The sequence below is a fragment of the Pocillopora damicornis genome, chromosome 13 (genome assembly GCF_964200805.1).
Source record: "Pocillopora damicornis chromosome 13, jaPocDami1.2, whole genome shotgun sequence".
In the NCBI taxonomy this organism is placed as follows: Eukaryota; Metazoa; Cnidaria; class Anthozoa; order Scleractinia; family Pocilloporidae; genus Pocillopora; species Pocillopora damicornis.
The window spans coordinates 14,687,353-14,713,728 of NC_142682.1; the positions used below are offsets into that span (position 1 = coordinate 14,687,353).

The following is a 26,376-nucleotide window of genomic DNA, read 5'->3' on the forward strand; positions in this document are numbered from 1 at the left end:
CTCTTCAGTTTGGACGATTATTACTGAATGCGATGTACACTACTTACACCAATAGTCTTACCAACAGCCGCGATGATCTTGTTCACCATGACTTCAACATTTTCATAAAAGTGATGGAACATTTCCAAATAAATCACGTCTCCTCTTCTCTCTGTAATTCGTTGAAGTTCCCCATGGCGCCGTGCATGAGAAGCCACGTCGACACCAAAAAGGCGAACACCTGTTTCTATTAATTCCCGCGCGGCTTTAGCTGGAGTATGAGGTGGCGTATTCTCCCCATGAGTAATCAAAATTGCAATTTTCGAAACGTTCTTCCGAGAAAATGGAAACACTCTCTCTGAAGTCACTCTTAAACCTTTGTATGTCATTGTTCTGTCGCCTTGTAAAGGCGTAAGAAGATCCAATGCTTTGAAAAATTCAGGTAAACTGAATATTTTGGAAAAGTCTTTTACCACAGTGGCTTCTTCGCCGAATGACACTATCGCAGTATTAAGTTTGGGACATACCTTAAAGATCTGGCCAGTGACCATTTTGACAAAGACTTGTACCATCCACAAGTAAATGTCTTTCACAATTCCACTTACATCCAAAATGAAAGCTATGTCAGGCCCATTCTCGCACTGGCTATCAACTGTAAAAAATTTTAAAAAGATGATTAAAGGACTGAAATATGAATCATATGCAAGATAAATTCGCATAAATTTCAAATGGGTTTTCCCGAAACATAGGGCACAAGGACAGACGGAATAAAAAAGAAACTGTTTTCAAAGCTCGAAGATAGTTTGATCGGAGTTGTAATTACTTTTTCTTTTTGATGAAGATGACAACCAAAACCAAAGCAAGGGCGTTTATCGAAATTTTTTGTCTCAATCAGATTTTCTAATAAATAATCTGCCATAGCTGAGGTTCTGGTGTTTCAGAGAAAGAGGGTGGGAGAGGGCGGGTTTGGCAACGTACCTGAAAAAAGAATAAAGAAGGAAACGTTTGCACTTAGTTTCGATGATTTACCTCTCGTTAGGGAAAAATAACTCGAGGATCAATTACAAAGAAAATCACGATATATTAAAGGCACAGTTTTGGTCTCACGATAACACAGATAAAGAGCACACGGCCTTTATTCAAAATTGTTATTACATACGCGTCACTGCAGGTTTTTGAGCTACCAAAACACAATAAAAAGCGATGAGGAGTCGACAATATTCCATCGCTATCACCTTTACTTGAAGGAATACAATCAAGGAAGATCTGAAAGAAAGAAAATAGACATAGTTTTCTTAAGAGATATACGAACCTTAAACCCTGAAAATAGAAGCTTCAATCTTATTCAAATATTTCTTCATTGAAAAACTGAAGGAAGGAATCAAATTTTCATTAAGAAAGAACTCTTGAATATCAACAATATATTCCTTTTATTTTCTATGGAAAACCCGTCGCATTTCTTGGTTGCTTAGGACGTTATGATTCTTTTCTTTTATTTTTGACAAAACATCACAGTTTACTTGGCTAAATTTGATTTTGTTCTCTGAGTTTTTAAAGTGATTTATGATTTGAAAAGGAAGAACGTTTTTGAAGTTTTTGGTGTGCCAGTTTAGGAGAGCAGATTAAGTAAGTTCGCGATTAAATATTAAACACACTGAAATTGCCACAAGCTTGAATTCCTCGATATAAATTTTTATAATTCCGTCAGGATTTTGGGTCAGTTCTATTCCTTGAATAATTTCTCTACGTTAATAGCACGTTTTATTCGACGGAAGCAAAGCCGTAATTTTCAATGAAACCTGAAAGTATCGGTGCTGTTTAAAAAACTGCAGTCAAATGCTAAGGAAATGCTCAACGTGCAGATGTTGGAAACTCCTTGTGTATGCTTGTATTTTGGTTAGGTACGTGGTTCCATAGAGAATAAAGAGGTTTTCCTTTACTTTAAGTTTCTGCTTTTGATCATGCGAAAATCTAAAAAGGTGACCAGGAAACCTAAATTTATCTTTTAATTTCGATTAAAGGTAAGCAAAGAAATTACTGGAAACAAAAATATTGCCCCTTCTTTCAGTTCTCCATTCAGTAAAGTGAAAAAATTGAATTTATTATGACAAGACACATTTTTTTGGTTTGTTCTGACGCAGAATTTTGGGATAAGAAAACAATGTTAAGAGGAAGTTTATTTTAGCAGTTTTCCATTGCCAGGAACCTAATGCGCATCTCTTTATCGTAAAATTTCGTACCTTGATGTATTTAGTTCAACCAGGTTTGTCCTGTATTGATAAGAATAGATCACAATCTACAGGTTTTCCTCTGTAATTTTCAGCGTTTGAGAGCACCTATTTTGCCTTCGCTCAGAGATATATTATTTAGCATATTACGGTCAATAATTGAAATACACAGGAACATAAGTTCAATAATAATAAGCAGGTGATATTTTATAGTCCGTCATTTACTGAGGATGAAATACTTCTCGATTGGAGGATCTATAACACAATCGTCAACAGAGAAAGTTTTTTTCACCTATTGATATTAAGTGCCCATTACCTGTTCAGTGTTTTAAGTAAGGGAACATTCTATTTTGCATTTTCCAACAACCTCACTTTCTCATCCTTTTTTGAAAGTGATCGTAAAAGTTCTAGGACAAAAGAACATCAGCGCGGCATTGTTCATCACGATCATGATTTTTGTATGTCATATTTTTGTTCTTTAGATCTTCTTTCCCGTTTCAAAAATTTTGAAGCTTGGGTTATCAACTTCACAAATGGTGTGCTTCAAAAGTCAGAAGTGCACCGGTTAAACCGGTGCTGTCGATTCCTCGAAAGGAGAGAGATTAATTCGCATGTTTATGTGATAGAATTGAGAAAGTCACTCTTGCCTGACGTAATTTAAGTCTGCTGAACAATTATTAGTCACAATTCGCTGCGGTAGTCACTTGTAGTCGGACAAAGAGCAAAATTGGCAGCTTATCGAGAGTAAAAGTCTGGAATATTCTACATGACAAGAGATCTTTTGGTACGACTAGAGATCTCTGTGCCACAATGGTGTAAAGAATTTCCATCACGAGAAAGGGAAAAAGCATCGGCAAACGTGCCAATCCTCCGCTAGAGGATCAACAGAGCACAAAGTTTGACCAACACTTAGCTTTATGAACTCGAAAAACGATTTTTACAAACAAGCCAATTAAGAAGCTGTACGTGGACATGACGATAACGCTTAAGTGAAAGATTGAATAAAACACTCATGAATATTGCGAGAGGCTTGACGCGTTAACCATCTCAAACAGCGCCATTCCTTTCTTCAGAATAACGTGCGAAGACAAAGTCAACTTGAAAATGGAAGATCGAACAATTTTCTGCCGGGGTTCCCCGTCTCTGATTTAAAAAAAAATTGGAGATTTTACGCTTTCGTTGTAAATTGGCTTGCTCTACTCTTATTTAGTTCAAAAAACCAATATGTTATCGGGATCGCTTCAGTAGTCACTTGTAACGTGCAACACTGAGTAATATTGACAGCTTTTCGAGAGTTAAAGTCTGGAACATTCTACATGACAGGAGATCTTTCGGCACGACTAGAGATCTCTGTGCCACAATGGTATAAAGAATTTGCATCACGAGAAAGGAAAAAAGCATTGGCAAACGTGCCAGCTATACTAACCCGGAAGGTCGAACAATTTTCCGCCGGGGTTCCCCATCTCTGATTGCAAAATTAAATTGGAGATTTTACGCTTTTGTTTTACAAAGCAACTTTGAAAATTAAACAAAATTTTATGCGGCAGGTGCACAATCACTAATTTGTTCACATAATTTTTATTTTCTCCACATATTATCTTGCTATCAATACAAAGATGTAAATATAATAATAGAACTTTATGTTTAATTGTTTAAAAGTTATTGCTTTGTTTAATGAATATGCCTCGAACGCGAAGCTCATTTGATTGATTAGCTGGGCCTTTCTAGCGAATTTAAAACAAGATGTAGTCTTTTGATATGTAATTACTAAAAACTCCAAGAAATTTACGTTAATTTCGATTTTTAACGAACAGTTACATATTACTTTTCCATAATTGGCGTGTTGCCTTTGAAATTTGACACCAAATTCACTTTCGTTCGTTAAAGAAAATTTGACACATCAGGTGAGGACATGATCTAAAAGCTTCGTGTATACGCCGCCTAACATTGAGTTAAAATACTTGGGAGAAATATCTCAGTGGTGTGCAGGCCAGAGGTTGATAAGAATTTGTACAGCATCACTGTACTTGCTCGACATTACAGAGAAACCGTCTAAATCACTTGCACCATCTGTCTAAAATTTAGACCGGCACATCACAGCGTGAGTACCGCAAAGATGAAAAATGTTTCGTTGTGGATCATGTTGCTTGGACTTCCTGTGTCCCCTAAGAGCTGATGATGCCTTCAAATACATGCATGACTCGAACACATGGAATACGTGAGCCAGGAAATAAGAAACATCAGCTTGTCCACGCCTTTAAATTGCAGTAAGTAGAAAACCTTTAATAAAGTCAGGGAAAATGCACAAAAAACAATTTATTCTTTTGAATGTAAACTGTAACTCGCCTTCTTTCGAGTGTGCAGCTGCTTCCGTTGAAGCTAAGTGTTACCGCTTCCGAGAAAAGCTACGAAATATTTTCTGGTTAGGTTGACGCCCCCGTGACTAGTTCTTTTACACAGAAAATTACGGTTAGCGTTTCAGTTTAAGATAAGACCCGGAGTGATCAAGATCGTTTTTGAATAGAAGACAAGTTAGACCGTAATCCTCGATAAAGTAATCAAGACCCCCGCACGTTGGTAAACAATAACTTGTTTTGTGATTATGTTATCTAGCTCGTAGTCGTTACTCAAAGCGAAACTTATCGCTCGTTTTTTACCTTTCTTTTGGTTCTTTCAATTACCATGGGCTCGTTTCTAAAATCGAGATTATTCTTAAGCTATGATCACAATACTTAGGTGATTTCTTTACAAAATAATTTCAGTTGACCACTTCGATATAATAACGCCCCAAGGAATAGGAAAAGGAATAAAGAAAGAAAAGATCCTATTTTGGTTTGTTGTTTATCGCATGCGCGTGTATCAACCCGGGAATCGAGTTTTCAACTCTAGCTTAAGAAGAAACATCTACAGAGTGCTTTAGAAAAAATTGCAAGTTGAGTTCAGGAAAAGTTTGACCGAGGTTGAAGAGAAATTTCTTTGCCCTGTTTAATCGTTGTGGAATGGTTTTAGTATGAAAACACTTGATGAATAGAATGTAGCATGTACACGATTAGTGCGACCTTAAACAACGTGACTTAACACTGAGCATGTGTCACCCGAATAAGGTTTATGCCAATGAAGCAAGTCACCGTTAACCACGTACTCGATAAGAAGGAAAAAAGGTTCGGTCGTAGTCCAACAGCCGAGGAAACTTAAAACATTCCATTGTTTACCAACTAGCTTCATCAAGTCTATTTCATCTAGGAATTGCCTTCTCTGCTCTTCACCAGCATTTTCTAATTAACGAAAGATATAACGAGAATAACACATGGGCGTGCGTTTACATGGAATTCCTCTTCGAGTGTTTAACTCGATAGCACACGAGTAAGATGTCGAGTTGAACAGGAGAAGAGAGATTCAGGATTTCAGTGTAATCTGAGAAAACATCACCGTAGGGATGAAGCATGGCGGGTTTAATGAGATCATTTTGTTCACATCACTGACTTTTAATTTTAAACTTGATGAAAACGAACAAAAGAACGAACTGTCCTTAATGAACGACGGAAACGATGCAAACTCAACGAGAGCGAATTCGAAGTGACTTTACTACGTAACCAACGTTTATGGTTTTTTCCTTTTGTACTCACTTGTATGTCGGTATTTATTACCTTTTCATTAATCCTCTACTCAAAACGTATTTGTTTCACTTACTGAAATTTATTTATTACCGAATACCCAGATTAACTTTTGAGATTTTCGCGTGCAGTAAGTCTTTTTTTCCGATGAACTTTCGGCAAACAGATGTATACACTGATTCGTTTATTCGAAAGAGAGGGTTTGCTTTACCTTCTCTTTTTTATTTGTTTTAGAGAATTAAATTCCTCATTCTAAATACTCTGTCAACTATTATATGAAAAGAGATAACAACCCCGTTAGTTAATGTAATAGTTGCAGAAATGTTAGCATAAATATGCATGTTCCGTTGTTTTCAGTTTAAATTGCATTGCCTACTGTGCAAATCTTTGAAAACTGAAAAGCAATAAACGAATCTTTGCTGCTTTAAAACCTTATATGATCGAATCGCAATAAGTCAACTCTCCGAGCAAATTGACAGGGGCTCAACTTATCGTGAGTTCGAGTTAACGGGAGTCGGGAAAAATTGCCTAGCCAGAGGAAAAACAAGAGCTGTAAATCTATTGATGAAGGATCCGTAGGATGTACGTTTTAATGGAGTTTTAAAACGTCCCACAAATATGAACCACTTTTAACATGGAAATAATTATTTGTTTATCTATCATCTTATTATTTTTAGTTTATATGATGCATCGCGTACACTTCGGATACTAAGGAGTACCAGTCCATGGTTACTTTTCAATAATTGTTAAGTAGACGATGCCATTCTTGCTTTAAAATTAGAGTTTTGTATTCTCACGATCGAATGCGTCGTTTTCAAAGTCCTCTCTCTCTGACTATTCAGCATCTTGAAGCATTCCGCAAGGTTTTCACTTCCTTTGTTTTACGTTGATCAGTTCTCTGCACGTTATAGCCCAGAGCTCATTATTTCCATCTTAATCGAGAAGAAACTAAATCATATTTTCTTACGCACGGAGCTAATTCAGAAAGCTAAAAGCTCTGCTAGAGGGTCACAGAACATAAAGTTTCACCAACGCCTAGCTTTATGAACTTAAAAAACAATTTTTACAAGCCAGCCAATTAAGAAGCTGTACGTAGACATGACGACGACGCCTAAGTGAAAGATTGAGTAAAAACACTCATGAATTTTGCGAAAGACTTGACGCGGTTACCATATCAAACGGCGCCATTCCTTTCTTCAGAATAACGTACTTGATCGAGAAGAAACGAAATTATATTTTCTTACACACGGAGTTAATTCAGAAAGCTAAAAGCTCTGCTAAAGGGTCACAGAACATAAAGTTTCGCCAACGCCTAGCTTTATGAACTTAAAAAACAATTTCTATAAGCCAGCCAATTAAGAAGCTGTACGTAGACATGACGACGACGCCTAAGTGAAAGATTGAGTAAAAACACTCATGAATTTTGCGAAAGACTTGAAGCGGTTACCATCTCAAACGGCGCCATTCCTTTCTTCAGAATAACGTACTTGATCGAGAAGAAACGAAATCATATTTTCTTACACACGGAGTTAATTCAGAAAGCTAAAAGCTCTGCTAAAGGGTCACAGAACATAAAGTTTCACCATTCCTTTCTTCAGAATAACGTGCGAAGACAAAGACAACTTGAAAATGGAAGATCGAACCATTTTCCGCCGGGATTCCCCATCTCTGTTTCTGAAAAGAAAAGTGGAGATTTTACCCTTTTTTTAGCAAAGCAAATTTGAAAGTTTTGAAAAAAACACTTATTTTTTCATTAAGAATTTTTTTCTCCTTGTATTAACTAGCTATCAAAGCAAAGATGTAGATATGACAATAAAGCTTTACTTTCACTTGTTTAAAAATTATCGCGAAGCTAATTTGATTGATTAGCTAGCCCTTTCTCGTAAATTTAAAACTAGATGTAGTCTTTTGATATATAACTACGAAAAACCACAAGAAATTAACGTTAACAATCTTACCGAACATTTACATATCACGTTCGATGCATTTGAAATTTTACACTGAATTCACTCCCCTTCATTGTGGAATAATTTGACATGTTAATTAGGTAAGGACATGTCCTAAGAACCTCGCGTATACGCCGCCTACTGCTGAGTTAAAATACTTGAGAGAAATATGTCAGTGATGTACAGCCCAGAGATCGATAAGAATTTGTACGCCATCTCTATACTTGTACGACATTACAGAGAAACCTTCTTAATCACTTGCACCATCTGTCTAAAATTTAGACCAGCGCATCACAGCGTGAGTACCGCAAAATGAAAAATATTTCACTTTGGATCATGTTGCCTAGACTTCCTGTGTCCCCTAAGAGCTGATAATGCCTTCAAATACATGTATGACTCGAATACATGGAATACGTGAGCCAGGAAATAAGAAACATCAGCTTGTCCGCGCCTTTAAACTGAAGTAAGTAGAACACCTTTAATGAATAATCTTGGTCAGGGAAAATGTACAAAAAAAAAATTAATTATTTTAAATGTAAATTGTCACTCATTTCCTTTCGAGTACTTTTGAAAAAATTGCAAGTTGAGTTAAGGAAGGTTGAAGAGAAATTTCTCTGCCGTGTTTAATCGTTGTGGAGTAGATATAGAATTTAAACTAACGACGAATGGAACGCAGCATATTGGAAAGGAATCTACAAGGACTGATCTTCTTTGCGAGGCAGGGCGAATTTAAAGGAGCTAATTGGAGATTGGACGTGCATCAAGCATTAATTTTTCACACTAACTTGAGTCAGTGAAGTATTTTCCGATTATATTATCCTAACAAAAAAATTTATAACATTCTTGGAAAGATTACAACTCTTCAAGGCCATCTATTATCCCATCATCGTCAGAGAAATTGAGAGAAATTTAGAACACAGTCATTAGTCTGCGTAAACAAAGCCTAGATATTTAGGTTTTGAATAACTCTTTATCGGTGGAAGTTATATTGCACGAAAATTACTCATGATTTACGTACAATACACCTAGAGCAGTTTTATTAAGGCTTATTCACCGAAAATTTGGTAGATATTCTTCGAAAGTTACCGTGGATAGTGACTTACAAATGACGTATGCTTTAGCAACCTTTTATGATACAAAATGTTAAAATATGTTGGTTTGTCATTTCAAACAAAGTCATATCGAAAAGAAATGTCGAAAATTTTACTATGGTTTATTTTCAGAGCCGCAAGAAAAAATGGTTCTGCAGAACTTTTGTTCAGGGGGGCATAAATTCCATTTGAGGTTACGAAAAAGGAACTTTTTAAAGACGTCACGTCTTCGTGAAGCAAATTCAAATATTTCCCAATCTTTCGCGAGCCAAAAACTGGCAAAAATTTTGGCGGCGGTCGCATCGAACGTTAACTAAACTTCATTGATTGACACATACGTCAATCACAAACCAATCTCCCTCTAATGAAAGATAAATAAAAATTCTCGCTCGAATTACGAAAGCAAAATTACAGAAAGTCTGAAAGGCTCAAAATTTAACGAGCGAACAACTAATAATGTAATAAACGCACTGACTCTTATGCATACCCTTTGTAAATACGTAGATGAAAAACTGACAGCTCAATTACAGAAACTCTGAAAGGCTCAAAATACAGCAAGCAAACAACTGTTGATGCAGTAAACGCACTGACTCGTATGCATACTCTCTGTAAATATGTATATGAAAAGCTGACAGCCCTCACATATTGGGTATTTAATTTTGAGGGCGCAGAAACGTTCGTATGAAGCCGGTTGTTTTCCAAATTACCGCCAGTGGAAGGGCCCACGGTAAGAGTCAGACATTCGAATAAAAACCTCAAATTCCTCGTTACCCTCAAACGAAAACTGAGGATCAGATGGACAAAGAAAAAAATCGTGTCGTGCCATCGCGTGCGCAAAACAACACTAGCGGACTACTGTGTATTTTTCCCGCTTAAATGTTATCTAGACATGTCCTACGTACGATGACAGCTTAATGGTTAAAAAAAACAAGATTGTTTGGTTTTCCAAAATTTGGAAGCCTTCAAGGCAGGACATTAGCTCCTTTGTAGATTGGCGAAATTTTGGCTATCCGCAAAAATTTGGGGAGTTTTTAAAATTGGTGGTCGAACTTTTTTACGCTACTTGTTGACAGATTTTTCCGCTGAAAGAAACAAAATATGCTCTAGTGCGACCCGGACCGGAGTAATACGCTATGCTCAATTGGCTGTATATATGAAATTCTATTCAGTTCTGATTGGTTAGAAAAGGAGAAGTTCTCATGTACCATAAGTGAAAAATTTGTAATACTAGTGCAAATTATTTAAGGACTCTCATTGGCCATAAAGACAATACAAGAAAACAGGAGTCAATCAGATGAGAGCTGTTTCTATAGCAACACTTTGGCGGAAATTCGAAAAAGAATGGTCGGGATCTTCAGCAACAACGATTTGGATTTGCGAGGGAAACAGCTAATAAATTATTCAGAAACCCAAACAATTAAAATAACATATTTTTTTGACTGGCTGAGGGGAAAACGAAGTTTGAAGAGGAGAATGTCGACAAAGGAATCAAGGAAAGCGAGCCAGAGATAAAGACACTAAAGATAAAGCCAAAAATGGTGACGACTACGAGCCAGAAAACTTAAGAGTGATGATAGTTTCTCTTGATCGACTTTAAAATGAAGGATAAAACAAGATTTCATAATAAGAGAAAGAGAGTTTCACACCTCCAAGCAAGTATGATAAGGAGAAGCTAGGCAGCTTTGTCGGTTCGGTATGGGTGAATATCCAAAAAAGGGGTGAAGTTAACTGAAAAAGAAAAGGAAGGACTATAGAGGGCAAAAAAAATTGGGTTTCAAAGCTTCGGACGCACTACTAGTTCCTTTATGTAGTGATTTTTAAAGCAGTTTTTTGGACTAAACGGCCGTCAAGAAAGCTATAGTACGAAAAAGGGAGATTTTTGACAATACAAAAGGACGAAAGCGTGAAGTTCATACATGTTACGGAAGGTTCAACAAAGACGAGACAGAATGGGCGGCAGAGCAAGAATCTAGATTTCTGAAGAAAAAACCTTCTCGTCTCGATTTGTTTAATGATCTAACGCGATGAAGGCGTCCTATAAATAAATAAGTAAAGGGGGTAAGTTTCTAGAGAAACTGTGGTGCTGCGTCGGTGGGAGAGTATAGCAGGTAATTTAGTGTTAACAACTGAGTTGAAAACGTAAATTGGCTTCTGTAAAGAGTAAAAAGGCTGACGTTTGGAGCGTTAGCCCTTCGTCAGAGCGATGGTCGCTAATTTACGTTCTCAACTCAGTTGTTAACCCTGAATTACCCGCTATAAATAAATACACAGGTACGATTACGATGGCATTAACGGACTAAATAATCCAGCGAGGACCGAACAATGTCCTGAGAGCTGGCTACCAGTAACAGGCGTACTTACATGAAAATATACGCAAATAATGTTCCATGAAGTCAGGAGAAAGTTCGGATCGATAAACAAAACAACATGACCGGCTCCTTTCTGAGCCAGTCAGTAGTCCTGAGGTCTGATTGGCCCTCTGTACATTAGTACAGAGGTGAACTCTTCAATTTCCAGCCACCAATGCTAGCAGTTGGTGGAAAAAGGTGTCCAATTGCTCTCATCAAACAATTTGTTGAACGAGGCCAATAGGAGCCAATAGGTATAAAATAAGTGGGTCCTTTCTACCTCAGTGCCAAACGGAACCTAAACTTGAATAACAACTTCATCCTATGGGCGTTAATACCATGAACATTACGATGAAACGACTGTGGTGCGTACTAGCCTTGAATGACAAATCGAGAAAAAGTTCGCGAATCATACAGCAGGTAAAACAACTGTCAGCAAGCTGAAGAATGCAAATGCTGGGTTCTCAGGTGTCGTTAAAGTCCCAAATCATAGAAGCTTTAAGTCCCACGACGACTACGATGAAGCCGATAAGCAGGAGCACTTCTTTCTTGCTATATCAGAAAAAGAAATTATGGAAGCGCTTAACTAAGTAGAATCCAATATCAGTTTCCAACATCTCGACAACTGTGAATTTGCCCCAAATTACAGACGATGTCATAGTTGAAAAAAATATACTCCCACCTGCAAATTTGTGTTTGAAGTCTCTGAATTTCTCCATAAGTTCAGCCACTGCAACAATGTTGTCGTTTCAATAGCAGACCATGATGAATATGTTTAACAACTGCCAGGTTTCTTTCAATGTTGGCACTCAAAGCGTGCACCTGAGGTTTAAAAACGCCAGTCGAGTTCTTGTAGACGTAAAGATTTCATAATCATGGGTGATACCGACGTTTACCATCATTGATCATTGAATTTCTTAATTTGTTTAGACTACATGTCAAGTCGTATTTCAGCGCCTTTCGGGCTTATTTCATTTTTCCGGTTAGTCTAAAAATTGTCCTCTTGCTTATTTATATCAAATTAAACTCAAAATCATGTGAATATTGATACTTGAAGACATCACCTGTTAAAGCTACAATGTTTTCAAGAAATAGAAATCGAACGTAAACCGAGGGAGGGAGCACCATCCGCCGTGCTTTTGACAGAAAACTGAGTTTAAAAATGATTTTCGTTTCAGGATGATTTCCTTGGTTAAGGTGGAGGCAGTTTTTATCACCATTCTGTTGTGCTTTCTTTGTTCTCAACTTCCATCTTCGGCTGCAGGTAAAAAAAAAAAAGCATCATAACCAGCCTGTGGGAGAAAGTGATTTGTTAAGACACAATATTTTTGTCTTTAAGGAATAAACAAAGTCGCTTTATTTCAGTCTAAACATATTTTTCCGAATGGTTCGGAAATCATCTGGATTTTTTTACTAAAGACCACCGAAAATTTCGTTCGTCCATTACTTACTTCATTCATACATAAATTCACCCATTTATTCTCTTTGCCCAATTCGCCGACTGGATACAGCTCTCAAGTCTCTTCCTCTCTATATCTAATGCCTATTTCATTTACCCATCTTTATGGTACATTTTATGCTATCATTAAGATATCTTCCTTTTCTGTCCAAATCTTTGAAGAGATGTTTAACTCCAACTGCACAATTCAGCGAGCCAAAATAAATATACTCCTTTTCTTATTGTTTGCAGAAGATAGCTACTACGCTGATAGAGCAGATATAGCAATCGTCGTGGATAACAGTGCAACTTTATCTCCAGAAGACTACATCCTACAAAAACATATTATTATGAAAATTGTGGGAAAAATTGGCCAAAACGTTACTAAGCTCTCTATCTCATTAGTTTCATCAACCCGTGGCCGTGTTCTTTTTATATCTGATTTGAATCAATTTATACTAAATGGAGAGGGTTTTCCACTTCAAGAAAATGATTGGTCATTTATCTACTCACCTTTGAATGCGGTATCGAGAGAAGTTTTCAAGAATCCTGAGCAGAACGTATCTAAGATTATAATTTTTTTTTCCGGCTGGTTTACTTTGACTCAGCCAGCTTTTGTACTTGTGAATAAACTAAGAGAAAAAGGTGTTCGAATTTTTGCCGTCGGACTTGGTGAATATGCTACAGAAGATATGCTGAAGACGATTACAGAGAGAAAAGAAGACTTAATTGTTGAGAGGAGCTTATACACTTTACTGGATAATGTTGAACATCTGGTTAAAATGATTCTTCAAGCCATTGGTAAGCTGTAAAAAAAATTTAACTAAAACTAATACAATTCATCTCTGTATTTGCTTTAAAGCTATGTTATTGCGTTAATCTCTTTCCAGGCCGGGGTAGGTATAAATGTATATTCTTTAAAAAGCTAACTAATCAACGTGTTTAGCTTCAATATGCCACGACTGTTGATGAAACAGAAATTACCGTGGCTCCTGATGTTACCATTGTTGTTCGTGAATTAAAGGATCTCGATTCCTATACGGTGAACGATTTTTTTATCCTTTCTTCGCCAAAAAAGCATCCAGTTGGCAAGTTAGATGGAATTATGTGATATTTCATTTTTTGGGGGGGATGCTTTCTATCAAAAGAATCCTCAGGTCTTCCGGTGTGGGACTTAGATTTTTTACCAGGGTGTCATGCTACATTTCAATCATAAAAAGATTTGTTGCTACTGTTTAAGCAAGGACTTTTCCATTGAAGACTTGTTCTAAAACAGTTGGGTGATTTTTTCGGCAGATAATCCTTCAGTTCGTTTTAGGAAGCATCAAAACTGGTTTTTCGCCGGAAGAAAAGCTGAATTACCTTGTGTTGCATCAGGCTGGCCCCTTCCAACAGTCAAGTGGCTGATGAACGGCAAGCAAGTTAAAGATGGGGACCTTAACGAAACGGTTTATTTCAGGGAATCAGTTGCCGAAGAATCAATAACTCTGTCGCTTCACTTTTCTGAGGTAAAGCCTCAGCATGTTGGAGAATTTGCCTGCGAAGCTGAAAACAAGTTCAAAGTAACAAGGCGTAATACTGAAGTATCAATCAACTGTAAGGGACTATTTCGTATTTTGCATACTTGTAATAATAATTTGAGTAAGGACAAAAATAGCATTTGAGCTCTATACATTTAACACTTTTTCCTTGCATAACCCCCTCTCAGTTTCTATTGTTTTACACCTCCACAAAAGCTGCTTACCAGCTGCAAAACACTTCCATTTTCCTGCATTGACTCCAAGTACGCATGACCGTCCTGATCCAGCAAGAGTACTGTTGAAGAGTGTCAGAGAGGGAGCTCCATCATTTATGAGAAGGAATTCAGCATTAGTTAGTTTGTTTTAAGAAATTCAGATAAAAAAATGTCTTACTTGTTCCATTGATGCCCATCCTATTTGCACGTGGATGATTAAAGGCTAATAAACAGCTTGTGCAGAATCAGAGCAGATAGTTCTAGGGAAAATCAATCTTACTTCGGACGCAACCAGTAATATATGAGTTGTGTTTCAAAGGCCCACCAGTTCTTATTACGCTAACTGCAAGTTACGAGGCATTTCGATCAAACTCAAGAGTTACATTAAGATGTCGAGTTGACGGTCTGGATTATCAGCAGCTGCCTTCTTACCACTGGCAATGGAAGTTCCAAGGCCGGGAAATAAAAGACACGGCAAGGCACAAAGTGTCCAATGATACTCAGTCTCCCAACGTATGTCAGCTGTCGAGAGGATCTACAATTCTTTGTATAACAAACATTTCCAGTGAGGATTTTGGACAATACACCTGTGTAATACTACAGTCTAATATCAAATTTGCAGAAAGAGAAATATCTTTTCATTCATTTGGTAAGCTTTCGATTATTTTGATGATTTTTAAGTTAATTTTCTCTTTTAATCCTTGTGAATTTTAGCTTTGTTTAAGTATTATATAATGAGAGTTGGCTGGCTTAAGTTTTGTTTTTCTTTTTTAATAAGTATGAATTTTAGCTATGTTTAAGTATCATATAATAGGATATGGTTGTAAATTTGTAAATTTTTATAAATATTGTATGATTTCGTACGATTGTAAAGCGCCTTGAGCAGAGGATACGAGCGCTATATCAATAAAGTTATTATTATGTTATTATTATTAACACCATTACATTCTCGAGAGACTTTAGCAGTCTCCACTTCATTACTTTGAAGAAACCTGGGTGACAGCGGAACTCGGAACAAGTGCCATCGAAAGCTTTATTTCAATTGTCAGTCTCATCATTGTATATGATGCCATTTAGATGTGAATTGTTCAACTGGTCAATGTGTTGTTACTTTTGTTTCTTATATTGATCTCCTCGTCATCGTTAAGTGGTTTGTTGAATTTTTCAGCGCCACCACCACCCCAAATTGTCAGGGCGGATTCTTATAAGTGTGGACGCGCTATAAAGCTGCAGTGGAAACCTCCACTTTTGATCGAGAGTGAAGTGAATGGTTACCAAGTTACTTTGAGATCATTCAATGGAAAATCCAAGCACATATCTAATTTCTCCGGCGAAGTTTTTTCCCACGAATTTGACGGACTCGAGATCAATGCAGTCTATGAACTCAGTGTTCGAGCAAGAGATTCAAACGGATTTGGTCTTTGGGCAAGAGAACAACTAACGACGACCGCAGGTAAGATCAAAATGAAACCATTGAAAATATCCTTACCAAGACATGTTCATCTTCTGAAGGCGATAGTTTGTGTAATTTGATATTTGATAAAAGTCTCTCTGACTGAAATCGCCTATGGGACTAGATGTAACCTGCCTATGAAGCATTTACAACAATAATGGTGCCACGTGCGACAACTGTGTCTTTAATATACATATAACCTTGTTAATAATATACATTAAGAAAATTACGCGCGTCTGATTTGCTTATAACACTGGAGTGCTTTTTTCCTGTAACACAAGTGGAAAGCTTTAACATGAATGCAAATTACAAATAGCGCGCTGCCAAAAATTTTGTCCGTCTTGACTTTCTGGAATGCATTTTTTATGTAAATTAGTAACAATTAACAACATGATTTTTAGTGCAATTTTGTGTAAATAAGCGCTTCAAAGACCGTAAATTGCACTCGCCCTACGGGCTCGTGCTTATTGACAACAAATTGCGTTCAAAATCATGTTTTTACCTCTACAAATTGTATTACAGCCGCATTGAAAGTCCAAGCGAAACCGTTTGGCTGCAGTGCCAACCTGTCGTGGAATACAGCCGTGAACCAAAGCTGCCCAATCACTAAGTACTACACGATTTACTATAGGGAGTCAACTACAGGAAGGATGTCGGCCAATAGCAGCGTGTGGGTCGTGAAAAGCCTCAAAGGGGCAAACAAATATCGTCTCTTGTTGGGTTGTGCCCAGAGATATGAAATCATGGTTACTAACGACTTCAGTGAAAGCTCTGTGTTATCAGTACTTACCGAAGAAGGTAATGATACGGATTTCATCGGTATACACCATTGAAAATGCTCCATCAAAATTAAATTTCTCACCAAACAGGATGGTCCATTTTATAGTTGTGTCCTTGGTTGCCAAGCCTTTGAACAGGAGTGAGGCTAAGATTGACTTTGTTATGATATAAACCTTACTGCTTTTCGAGCTTTTTGGAGTGCAAATTACTTTGTTATCATGCTAAGTAGATACTTGTCTCTATTACAAAAGGATCACTTTCAGTCCAAATCAAAGGCTTGGCAACGAAGTACACAACTGCAAATGGCCTATTAGCTGTTTTTATTCTTGTTCATATTGTTGTTGTTGTTGTTTTAAATAAATGCACACATAAGACATGGCGGTATCATCCCAGGGGCATCATCAATATATCATTTTAAAGTGAAGAAAAGAGAAGTTTAAACTTAACATCTACGAAGCGTGGCAAAGGAAAGAGTGATAGCGTGGAGTGGACATACACGAAGAACTTTCTGTGTGTCTCCTTCATAAAGTCATCCCTTATCCGATATGTGTTGAGTAGAGGTTGCTTTGATCGGGGGCACAATATCAAAAGACCAGAAAAAGCAATGCACATTGACGATTCTTATGCATTGAGAAATGAGTTATTGTATGTTAGTTTTTAATTAATCATGAATGTGTTGTTAGGTTTCCCGTTTACACCGTCGATAACAGATATCCAAAGAAAGCAATGTGATATTGTAGAAGTTTTGTGGAATAGATCAACTTCAGATTCTGGTGGAGGTCCAATAACTGGTTTCGAAGCGCAGATTAGAAAGAGGAATAGCCTGAACTGGAATAATTGCACGTATGATCTTTCAAATGTTAATTATTCCTGTTCGTTCGATGGTTTACTGAGTAAGAATACCTATGATATTCGCGTAAGAGCCGTCAACCAGAAAGGGCGGAGTCACTGGGCGAACCGAACATTTACGACAGAAAGAGTAGGTAAGTAATACAATTACTGCCGGTAAAACAAGAAGTGATCTGGTATGGCGATTCATTCTTTCTCCTAGTTAATGAATCATTATTTGTGGTTAAGTGGATAATTAACAGATCTAGATAAATTTATCGAATTTAAGCTTTCAAGCGATCGTTTAAAAATCCTTTCCAAAGGATGCAAATGCTTTCGTAAACAGTAATTTGCACGGTAGAGTCATTCAGTTCTTTTTTTATACAATTATATAATTTTATACAATCAATACCTTGCATGCTTTTAAAAGCAGGTCGCATGATTTAAGCTGATATCTATCAGATAATGATAACAAGGTCTGGCCATTGTGCATGGAGGTCATTTTAAAAACAACCTTGTAGTCATTTGTATATGCGTTTCACTAGAAAAAAAAAGTCTTGCACATTGTCGTCAAGTGCTTTGATGACAACAATAGAGGATAATACATGATTGCGCGTATACATGGATACACTCTACGAGTTTTTTAATTAATTAGGTATCTCGTAAATGAGGGAGTTATCAAATTCAACCTGAGAGGAGGAATTCCGCATCTTCAAGCAACCATACATTATTTTGTTTCTCTGACAAACTAACAGGAACAGGTCAACTTCATTAAAGATTCAAATATATTTTGGGAGATTATAACCTCGCGAGTGATGGGAAAAGTGAAGAGTCAAAAGGGAAAAGCTGAGCTTCAATGGAAAGTAATTAAGTGAGCGATAGGGCTTAATATTAGAGCGAAAATTTTCTTTTAGAACTAACCTGCTGTCTAATCCTGTTGGTAGTAAAAAGTAAATCCTTTTTTTTTTTCATTTTCCGAGAAACTGTAGAAATGCCCTCAGCGTAGCTGCATTACCCTTGGTCTTTGTATGAGTGTTTTTGTAATCTTCCAAGCCACTTATCTACATGCATCATGGTTGTTGAACTATAGAATTATTTCACTGATTGGCGATCTCAGACGTACATAGAATTATCACAAATAATCACGTGTTGAGATACGTCTTTCTTCTTGGTGATCGAAATCTACCAAACAGAGCAGATGCAGTGAAACAATCATGATGCTATTTCATGAGTGCAGCTTCGAACAATTATAGAATTAGCGACGTGCACACACTTTAGCAGCTTTAAACACACTGATTTAAGTCAAAACGTCGTTCCTGTAGAACTTGTTTTGATAAACACTTAGTGGAAAATTTTGGCAATGATGCCAAAGATTTAAAATTTTCTTTAATTCTTGCATAATATTGATTGCATGATTCTCGTGCAATTTTATTTTGGCTCACTAATATTGATAGTTTCAGCTATCCGGACTCTCGGATAGTTTATAAAATAACTTGAGCAATCTCTTCGAAGTAGTTTTATAAGTGTAGCAAAGCTGCATTTGGAGTTTTTTAGTGCTTTTTCTCTCATAAATCAAGCTAGTATGTTCAACTGGGTTGCAGGTCCACCTGATTCACCTAAGATTTTGTACGACAATTCTACAATTTCTGGAAGAAATGCTTCCGTGAAGTGGACTTCTCCTGAACACTATAATTGCAACATTACCATGTACTCCATTTACTACAGAGAGACAGAACCAAGTGTCAATGGTTGGAAGCAATTAAACGTTTCGGGAATAACAAGTTATGAACTGCATCTTAAATACAGCAAGAAATATGAAGTCATAATTTTTGCTTGGAACAAACTGGGACGAAGCGAAAGCAGCCAAGCGTGGGAACCAAGAACAGCACAAGGTACTGACATTATTGTGCTAAATATGAAATCAAGGTCTGCATTTCAAATTTTCGCCATGGTGCAAATCAAATAAAAGCCCTTCACATCACATGGTTCAAAATCTGTGTTGCTGGGTAATACATGTCTCCGAGGCAATTGCGCGAGATCAATCTCTTGAATGGTTGATTGCTGTTTGTTTTAGATTTACTCGTGGATATCTGGCCTTACAATGCTGGTAAATATGTCCTATTTAATAAAGTCAAACAAGGAGCCTATAATCGCTCAGAAAATTTTTTTCTTCTGATTTTGTTTTTTATGACTATTACTTTAATGAAGAGGAAATTACCGGTATTTTATAGAGTTATAATCTACTTATTTATATCACTGGCCATATATTTTGATGAAATATATATTGACTTTTTTCGCAAAGGAAGTAAAGTAATGACAGCTACAAGGTGATCATTCTTTTCACATACCTTTTACACATTTATCCCAGCGTTGAGTGTTGTTTTCATATCTACGATACTTACAGATGTGCCGTATGAACCAATCTTGCATCAGCCAACCCTTGGGCCGTGCAACGTCATCAGCATATCTTGGAGTCCACCAACGCGAGAGGCACTCGGAGATCCAGTTACCCTCTATGTACCTCAGATAAAAATGACTGGGTCTAAAGGATCTTGGATCAATTGCACAATTTTCAGCGTTTTAAATCCAATGTCTTGTATATTTATTGACTCGAAGCAGTATACAGATTATGACGTCAGAGTGCTGGCAAAAAATAAAATAGGATACAGTTCGCCCTCCAGCGTATTGACAATTTCTACAGGAGCAGGTATACAGAGCAATCATCATTATTACTCAATAATCAATTATGATTTTTTAAAAAAACCTGTTTCATACATCACTTAGCAAATAACAGTAATAATACCTTAAACAACCAAGAATTTTCAGTCATTTTAGAGGGAAGAAAAGAACTTCCTGTAGCGGATTAAATACACATTCAAAACATAATTTATTTGCTTTATGGAATGAATGACCCAATCAAAGGGAAAAGCCTGAACTGTGTTTTTCGGTATTATATATCTGTGCTAACAAAATATTTCCCTCTGTCATCTCTAAAAAATACTCTCAGTTAAAACAGAAACTCTCCCTATCTTATGCCTAACGGCGTAATGGGTAAACTTTGAACGATTATGTCAATAACACAAGCATCATACAAGTATTCCGCTCTTTTCTCTTAAAATTTTCAGACGACACAGGCACACCTGAAATAATTGAACGGAAAGTGTCAGGATGCAATGTGACATTAAAGTGGACCACGCCTATGTCAAAAAATGCCCAATAGATTTCTACACAATCAGCTACAGACAAAAAGGTGCACCCCCTGATGCCATCGAGTGGACTGTGATAAATATTGCGGACGTTGCAGTCAATCAAGTCACCATTAAACTGAATTGCGCCACGACTTATGAGTTTCAGGCCAGGGCTTGGAACCAGTTGGGAAGGAGTACCAATTCTACAAGAGAGGCGGCAACTACAGAAGATGTTCAATCTGTTCAATCTGACTTTGACCAGGCGACTGCGAAACATCACCCATCAGGTATGGACATAAAACGAGCAAAAGCTTCTTGCTCTCCGTAGGAGCTAGGATATGTCATGCAATAAATTGAAAGTGAGAGAACAAAAGATATGGATATTTAGCCTAAAAAGTTTGCTAATGCTTTTAAGGTCATAGCTTTGCTTATTTACCTTGTAGATTCCCCAATGATGACCAGTCTAATAGGAGCGCTGATCGCCTGTTTGGGTTTCTTGGTCTTTATCCTACTGGTCATTGGCTTTTGGTATTTCCACAAGAATCAGGCGACTAAACGTTCAAAAAGGTATACGTTATTATTACTTTTTTCAGGTACTTAGAAATTGATTCGTTGTACAGGATCTAAAATGGCAAAGGAACGCTCGTTCTAAGAGAGAAATAATGCAGCAGGTCAAATGAAGTAACTTCACTTCCAAGTTTCTCTTAATAACGGCTAATTAAGAACAAGACCGAATATCGAACGAGGAGCTAATTAGTACAAGTTTAGTTTATACTTAAATATGTCTCTAAATAAAGATGTATTCTTTCCAATAAAGAACTGCCAAAGACCTTCAGGTTTTGGAGCAGTCCGAAATCCATCCGATCAGAATAGAATTTCTCGAAGCACTGGGCGAAGGAGCGTTTGGAAAAGTTCACAAAGCAAGACTTAAGGATAGTTTGGATCTTTTTGCAAACGATGAAAAATTTTTTGGAAGAAAAAAGCAGTCAAAGACTGTAGCAGTGAAAGAATTACATGGTATGATGGAATTATGTTACGTTAATGTTTTTCTGTTTGCTTGCTTTAGTTTTACCACATATTAAACGCAGACCATTGGTAAAATTCACGTTACGATTTTAAAAAATCCTTATATTTGATCATTATTAAAACCACTAATATTATAAGGATGTAAATATGTTCCAAACAATTCTGAAATAATGTTTGTAATTTAATGAGCCCTTGTTTGCTTATCAAAAAAGAACGCGCTGACGAGGAGCAAAGGAGAGAATTTTTAGAAGAGATTGACCTCATGAAGCAAGTGGGAAAACACCAGAATGTGTTGAGTTTCCTAGGTTGTTGGACCACAACCGAACCTTTTCTTCTGATGCTCGAGTATGTAGCCCATGGAGATTTGCTTCAATGGCTGAAAAGGAAAAGGGTCCAGGTAATTCTGATAAATAATAATAATGATAATAATATTAATAATAATAAACATCGCAAACACCACTCTCTAATTAGCTAGGTAATGTCTGCATTTTTCCAAAGTTATTTTGCTTTACCACAACAACACGGTTAGAATCTCATATTTTGCACATCCTTCCTCTTTTATCTTTGCACACTAAGATGTTCTCCATTGTTTCGAATGTTGAAAATTACAAAATATCCATCATTGATGCCAATCATTTAGTGGCTCAACGAAACTCGGAGGGGCGAGCATAATTCAACGTAGAAAGCGATCAGATCGAACTTTTGTATTTTATTCCTTTCATTCACACAATGAGACCAAAAAGGAAGAGAGAACGAAGGTAAACTGTGTAAATTTAGACAACTCATGACCTCTAGTCGCCGTTACAGATTAACAGTTCCACCAGCAGCTGCCCAGAGGGAATTAGTTTTTATGCTGAAAGCATAAATCTCAAATCAACTGCAGAAGAGGTAAAAAAAATAAATTTGCAATCAACTTTTGATTAGTAGGGCACTTAGGAGGGTTCTTATGCATTTCCCCCAAATGGTACTGAGCTGCAATTCATGGTTATATCTGTTTAACAACTGCAGAAGTTACAGTAAAATGCATTATGTGGGGCAACAGAATAGGAATAAAGAATGATTGTCCAGCGCTTGGAGGCAAAGAGTGGAATAAAACACTGCAATTCTGGACGTTCTATAAAAGGATAGAGATACAAAAAAACAGCCAAAAAGATGATTATAGAATAATTGAAGCAGATTTAAACATACGACGTTTGGAGTATTGACGAATGCGTCCTTGAGGAGAATAAAGAGTTCTTTTGTTGCAATTTAGTTTAAACTTGGTCAGTAAAAGAATTCTGTCCTTCTAGTGAGAGGCTCTAAGCCGAAAATTAGAAGGTGTTTCAAGTACTTAACACATTATGTTCCATAACCTAATTTTAAGAACCTATCTTTTGGATCAGGTCAGTGATGTAAGAGGCAAGAACATACCAGAGGCATGCAACTCTGCCCCTTCTCCTGGTGACTCATCACAACCAACTGAAGCTAAAATTCCTCTGGTTGTTTTCTCCACTGAGCTGCAAGAGGGTGACGCTTTGACGGAGAAGAAAGACGATGAGTGCAGTGATGATTGCGAGTCATTTATTCCGGCTGATCTCATGTCCATGGCATGGCAGATCGCAAAAGGCATGGTAGGGTGAGACTTAAGTGCATGCAGGGACCGTGTTTTTGGCTTTAATAATTAATATTCATTTCGGTATTCATTAATACCCCTAAGAAATAAAATACCTCGATGATAAAGATTATAATATAAGCCCTTCGTCGTTCGCTCTGACGAAGGGTTAACGCCACGGGGCCAATATTCGTTATCAACTCCGTTGATAATACCAATTCATCCTGTTATACTATCCCACCGACGCAGCACCACAGTTTCTTTAGAAACTTACCCTCTTTACTCAGTTAGAATAGTTTTGCAAATTCGGCAAGGGGAACATCGTCCAACGTTTCCGTTTTCGAATCAATCTCAAGCACTTTCCCAATAAGGATCTCCTCCCCTTACGGCAATCATCAAATTAATTTCACTATCTTATTGGTCAGGCCTACCTTTCCGGAAAGGGGCTAGTCCATAGAGATCTTGCGGCAAGAAACATTCTAGTTGGACACAGCAAACGGCTCAAGATTTCAGACTTTGGTCTAATGCGAGAAATGTACCATGAACTGTATGAGGTAAAAAAGCATACAAAGCTACCAATCAAATGGATGGCGCCTGAGTCACTTTATAGGCAGATATTTACGTCAAAAAGTGACATGTAAATAACTTTCTTACTTTTGTGGTTGTTTAACGAAACCAGAAGTAATGCAATGACAGCGACAACAAACATATGATACCTGTTGATGATGACGACTGAGATGATAGTGATAATAATAATAATAATAATAATAATAATAATAATAATAACAATAATGATAAAAATGATAATAGACATTAATAATAATAATAACAATTGTAATTAAGACGTGTCTGTGAATTTTTAACCCTTTGGCCAGTAAGAGTGACCGGCATTTAATTTCTCCTTACTATCTCACCCCTGAATCAAACATGAAAGTCATGAGAATAGAAAAGATGATCAACTAAAGCAGCTCTTGATTGTTAAACAAATTCTCCTTGTCAGCCTCTTTGGAAATGTATAGAAAACAGTATGGAGAATATGCATACTGATGTTAGGATGTAAAGGGTTAAGGTAACCGGAAATAAACAGATGATTCTATGATGCTAAACTGATAAAAGTTACGACAGCGACTACAAACCAATGATAACTGTTGACAAAGACGACAAAGATGGTAATGATAATGATAAATAAAAGTAATGATAATTATCACTTAAGGACGATGACAGAAGATAATAGTATTTTTCTTAAAAGAAGTGTAGCATATTGTAGTGTAAAATAAATTCTACTCATTGAATGATGTATATATACTATATGTCTATCCTCTAACCTAATAGATTTATTCATTTTCTTAATTTTACAGTTGGTCTTATGGAGTAGTCATGTGGGAAATCGCGACTGTCGGTAATCTAACCAGAGGGGGCCCAATCTCTTTATGAAAGGGACAGATATTACAGGGTTTAGTATGAGAGTTTAAACTCCGCTATGTAACTCCGTAAGTAATGAAGTAAATAAACTCTAATTAACCTTTGGGTAGTGTTGCTTGTGTTATGTGTTCTCTGGTAGCAATTTAAGGCCATTTCGTCGAGTTTTAGCTGAGCTCTCATCCCACTGCTGCCTGTTCTAAGTCTCATTCTTCTTACTTCAAGCAGTAGTGGGATACTATTACCTTAAAACTCGCCTCGAGGGCTTAAAAACGCTACTAGAGAACAAAAATAGCTCACGAAAAAAGAAACACTACAAAGAGTTTAATTACTTTACTATCTACAGAACTATAGAGCGGAGCCTAACCCCCTATAAAAAGCTCTATACTGTTATCCTCTTATCGAGAGCTTGGGCGCCCTGTGATCTAACTTAAGATAACAATAACAATCACAACACACAGATCACATTACATCTCGTTGAATCAAAATCCAATCTTTTTCAATTGTGCGTCATACTGGGATATCATAATTCAACAAAATAAATTGAACGAGGATTCCTGTTACTAAAAATTTCTCGAATGTACTACATTTTTCTATCTAGCTGTCTATAAATCTCCTTAGTTTTTGTCCCGAACGGCTTTCACAGCCCTTACCATTTTTGATTTTGCGTTGTAATGGGATGATGCAAAGTCCGCATATCCACGGAAAGCAACCTTCTACAACGCTCTAACTTATTTTCATTTATTCTTAAATCTGTATTTTTTTTTCTAGGTGGTTCTCCATATCCATTGTTAACCAATACAGAGGTCATGAGACGTTTGAAGACAGGTTACCGCATGGAAAAACCTGATTTGTGCTCAGATCATGTGTAAGTTGATTTGCTTTGCGATCAATTAATTTCCTGTTGAATTAAATTACGTTTCAATATTCCTCGATCTCTTATTGAAAACCTACTTTAAATCACGGAAAGCTAAGTATATGTTATTCACCAGAGGGAGGTCCGTATTGGGAAAAACTGTACCCGAGGTCTTGGATACCGCCCGAGGCCCACGACCCCGGGCGGTACACAAGACATAAGGCACAGTTTTTCCCAATACGGACCGACCTTGGCTGGTGAATAACATTTTTATTTTTTTTCTAAAACCTAACCAATGGTTGCGAAAAGAACCGCCCGCTGTGAGCGGGCCGGATGGGGAGAATACTGCCCACTCTCGGAACCAATCAGATTGCAGGATTTGTAGAATACCGCCCGCTCACGAACTGAGAAAAAAATAGTCACCCATTATTCTTACGGTATCCACACACCGTGCTCCAGCTCTAGGTTTTGGCTCGAGTTCACTTTTGTAAGTATCTTCAACATGGCGAATTAGATCAGAGAAAATTTCCGGTGTGCTGAGGTTTGGAGACTATTTGACATTTTAATCGGAGTGCTTCAATTTGTCCTGTATTTTTGTCTCAGTTACTCTTTGATTTTGGATTGTTGGAAACAAGACCAAGATGAACGGCCTAGTTTTCAAGAGATGGTTGGAAGGCTAGAAGAGCTGATGCATCAAGAAGCTGAATATTTTGATTTTAACCAAATGGACGAGTCAAAAGATTATTATCAGGTGCAGGATTCAGAGGCTGAAGACTTGGAAGATGGCGAAGATAATCATGAGAATGATGATGTAAATTCTAATTTACTGCATAATTGACCCTGCTAACTTAGTGCA

At 37.1% G+C, this 26,376-nt stretch overlaps 3 protein-coding genes and 1 pseudogene across 4 annotated transcripts; 3 read left to right on the plus strand and 1 right to left on the minus strand.

Annotated features, from left to right (window-relative positions):
* Positions 1 to 10: 10 nt before the first annotated feature.
* Positions 11 to 2,347, minus strand: LOC149035630 (uncharacterized). Its single transcript, XM_089191818.1, has 3 exons — positions 2,220 to 2,347; positions 1,139 to 1,245; positions 11 to 631 (listed from the first exon to the last, which is right to left on the minus strand). The coding sequence occupies exons 2-3, from the start codon at positions 1,203 to 1,205 to the stop codon at positions 21 to 23; spliced, it is 678 nt and encodes a 225-aa protein (XP_089047944.1). The 5' UTR covers positions 1,206 to 1,245; positions 2,220 to 2,347; the 3' UTR covers positions 11 to 20.
* Positions 2,348 to 7,855: 5,508 nt separating this feature from the next.
* LOC149035631 (neural cell adhesion molecule 2-like) lies at positions 7,856 to 15,912 on the plus strand. The gene is made up of 6 exons (XM_089191315.1): positions 7,856 to 8,230; positions 12,385 to 12,470; positions 12,897 to 13,445; positions 13,941 to 14,240; positions 14,699 to 15,028; positions 15,548 to 15,912. Exons 1-6 carry the CDS (start codon positions 8,142 to 8,144, stop codon positions 15,910 to 15,912), a joined length of 1,719 nt encoding a protein of 572 aa, XP_089047441.1. The 5' UTR covers positions 7,856 to 8,141.
* Positions 15,913 to 16,222: 310 nt separating this feature from the next.
* LOC113684527 (uncharacterized) lies at positions 16,223 to 25,535 on the plus strand (annotated as a pseudogene). The gene is made up of 14 exons (XR_016182206.1): positions 16,223 to 16,244; positions 16,355 to 16,630; positions 17,296 to 17,595; positions 19,042 to 19,332; positions 19,845 to 20,147; positions 20,566 to 20,915; positions 21,072 to 21,195; positions 21,446 to 21,645; positions 21,867 to 22,051; positions 22,462 to 22,542; positions 23,037 to 23,264; positions 23,671 to 23,882; positions 24,604 to 24,698; positions 25,436 to 25,535. The product of XR_016182206.1 is annotated as an uncharacterized LOC113684527 (transcript).
* LOC113684513 (tyrosine kinase receptor Cad96Ca) lies at positions 25,331 to 26,363 on the plus strand. Its single transcript, XM_027201899.2, has 2 exons — positions 25,331 to 25,532; positions 26,124 to 26,363. Exons 1-2 carry the CDS (start codon positions 25,474 to 25,476, stop codon positions 26,356 to 26,358), a joined length of 294 nt encoding a protein of 97 aa, XP_027057700.2. The 5' UTR covers positions 25,331 to 25,473; the 3' UTR covers positions 26,359 to 26,363.
* The last annotated feature ends 13 nt before the right edge of the window (positions 26,364 to 26,376 follow it).

Bases quoted from the DNA above. Each gene is read 5' to 3' on its own strand.
- LOC149035630 (XM_089191818.1), bottom strand. From the start codon at position 1,205: ATGGAATATTGTCGACTCCTCATCGCTTTTTATTGTGTTTTGGTAGCT. The intron at 632-1,138 runs GTATGTAATAAC...AATTTTTTACAG, and splicing joins TCAAAAACCTGCAGTGACGC to TTGATAGCCAGTGCGAGAAT.
- LOC149035631 (XM_089191315.1), top strand. From the start codon at position 8,142: ATGCCTTCAAATACATGTATGACTCGAATACATGGAATACGTGAGCCA. The intron at 13,446-13,940 runs GTAAGCTGTAAA...TTTTTTCGGCAG, and splicing joins AATGATTCTTCAAGCCATTG to ATAATCCTTCAGTTCGTTTT. The intron at 15,029-15,547 runs GTAAGCTTTCGA...TGAATTTTTCAG, and splicing joins AATATCTTTTCATTCATTTG to CGCCACCACCACCCCAAATT.
- LOC113684513 (XM_027201899.2), top strand. From the start codon at position 25,474: ATGAGACGTTTGAAGACAGGTTACCGCATGGAAAAACCTGATTTGTGC. The intron at 25,533-26,123 runs GTAAGTTGATTT...TTTTTGTCTCAG, and splicing joins GATTTGTGCTCAGATCATGT to TTACTCTTTGATTTTGGATT.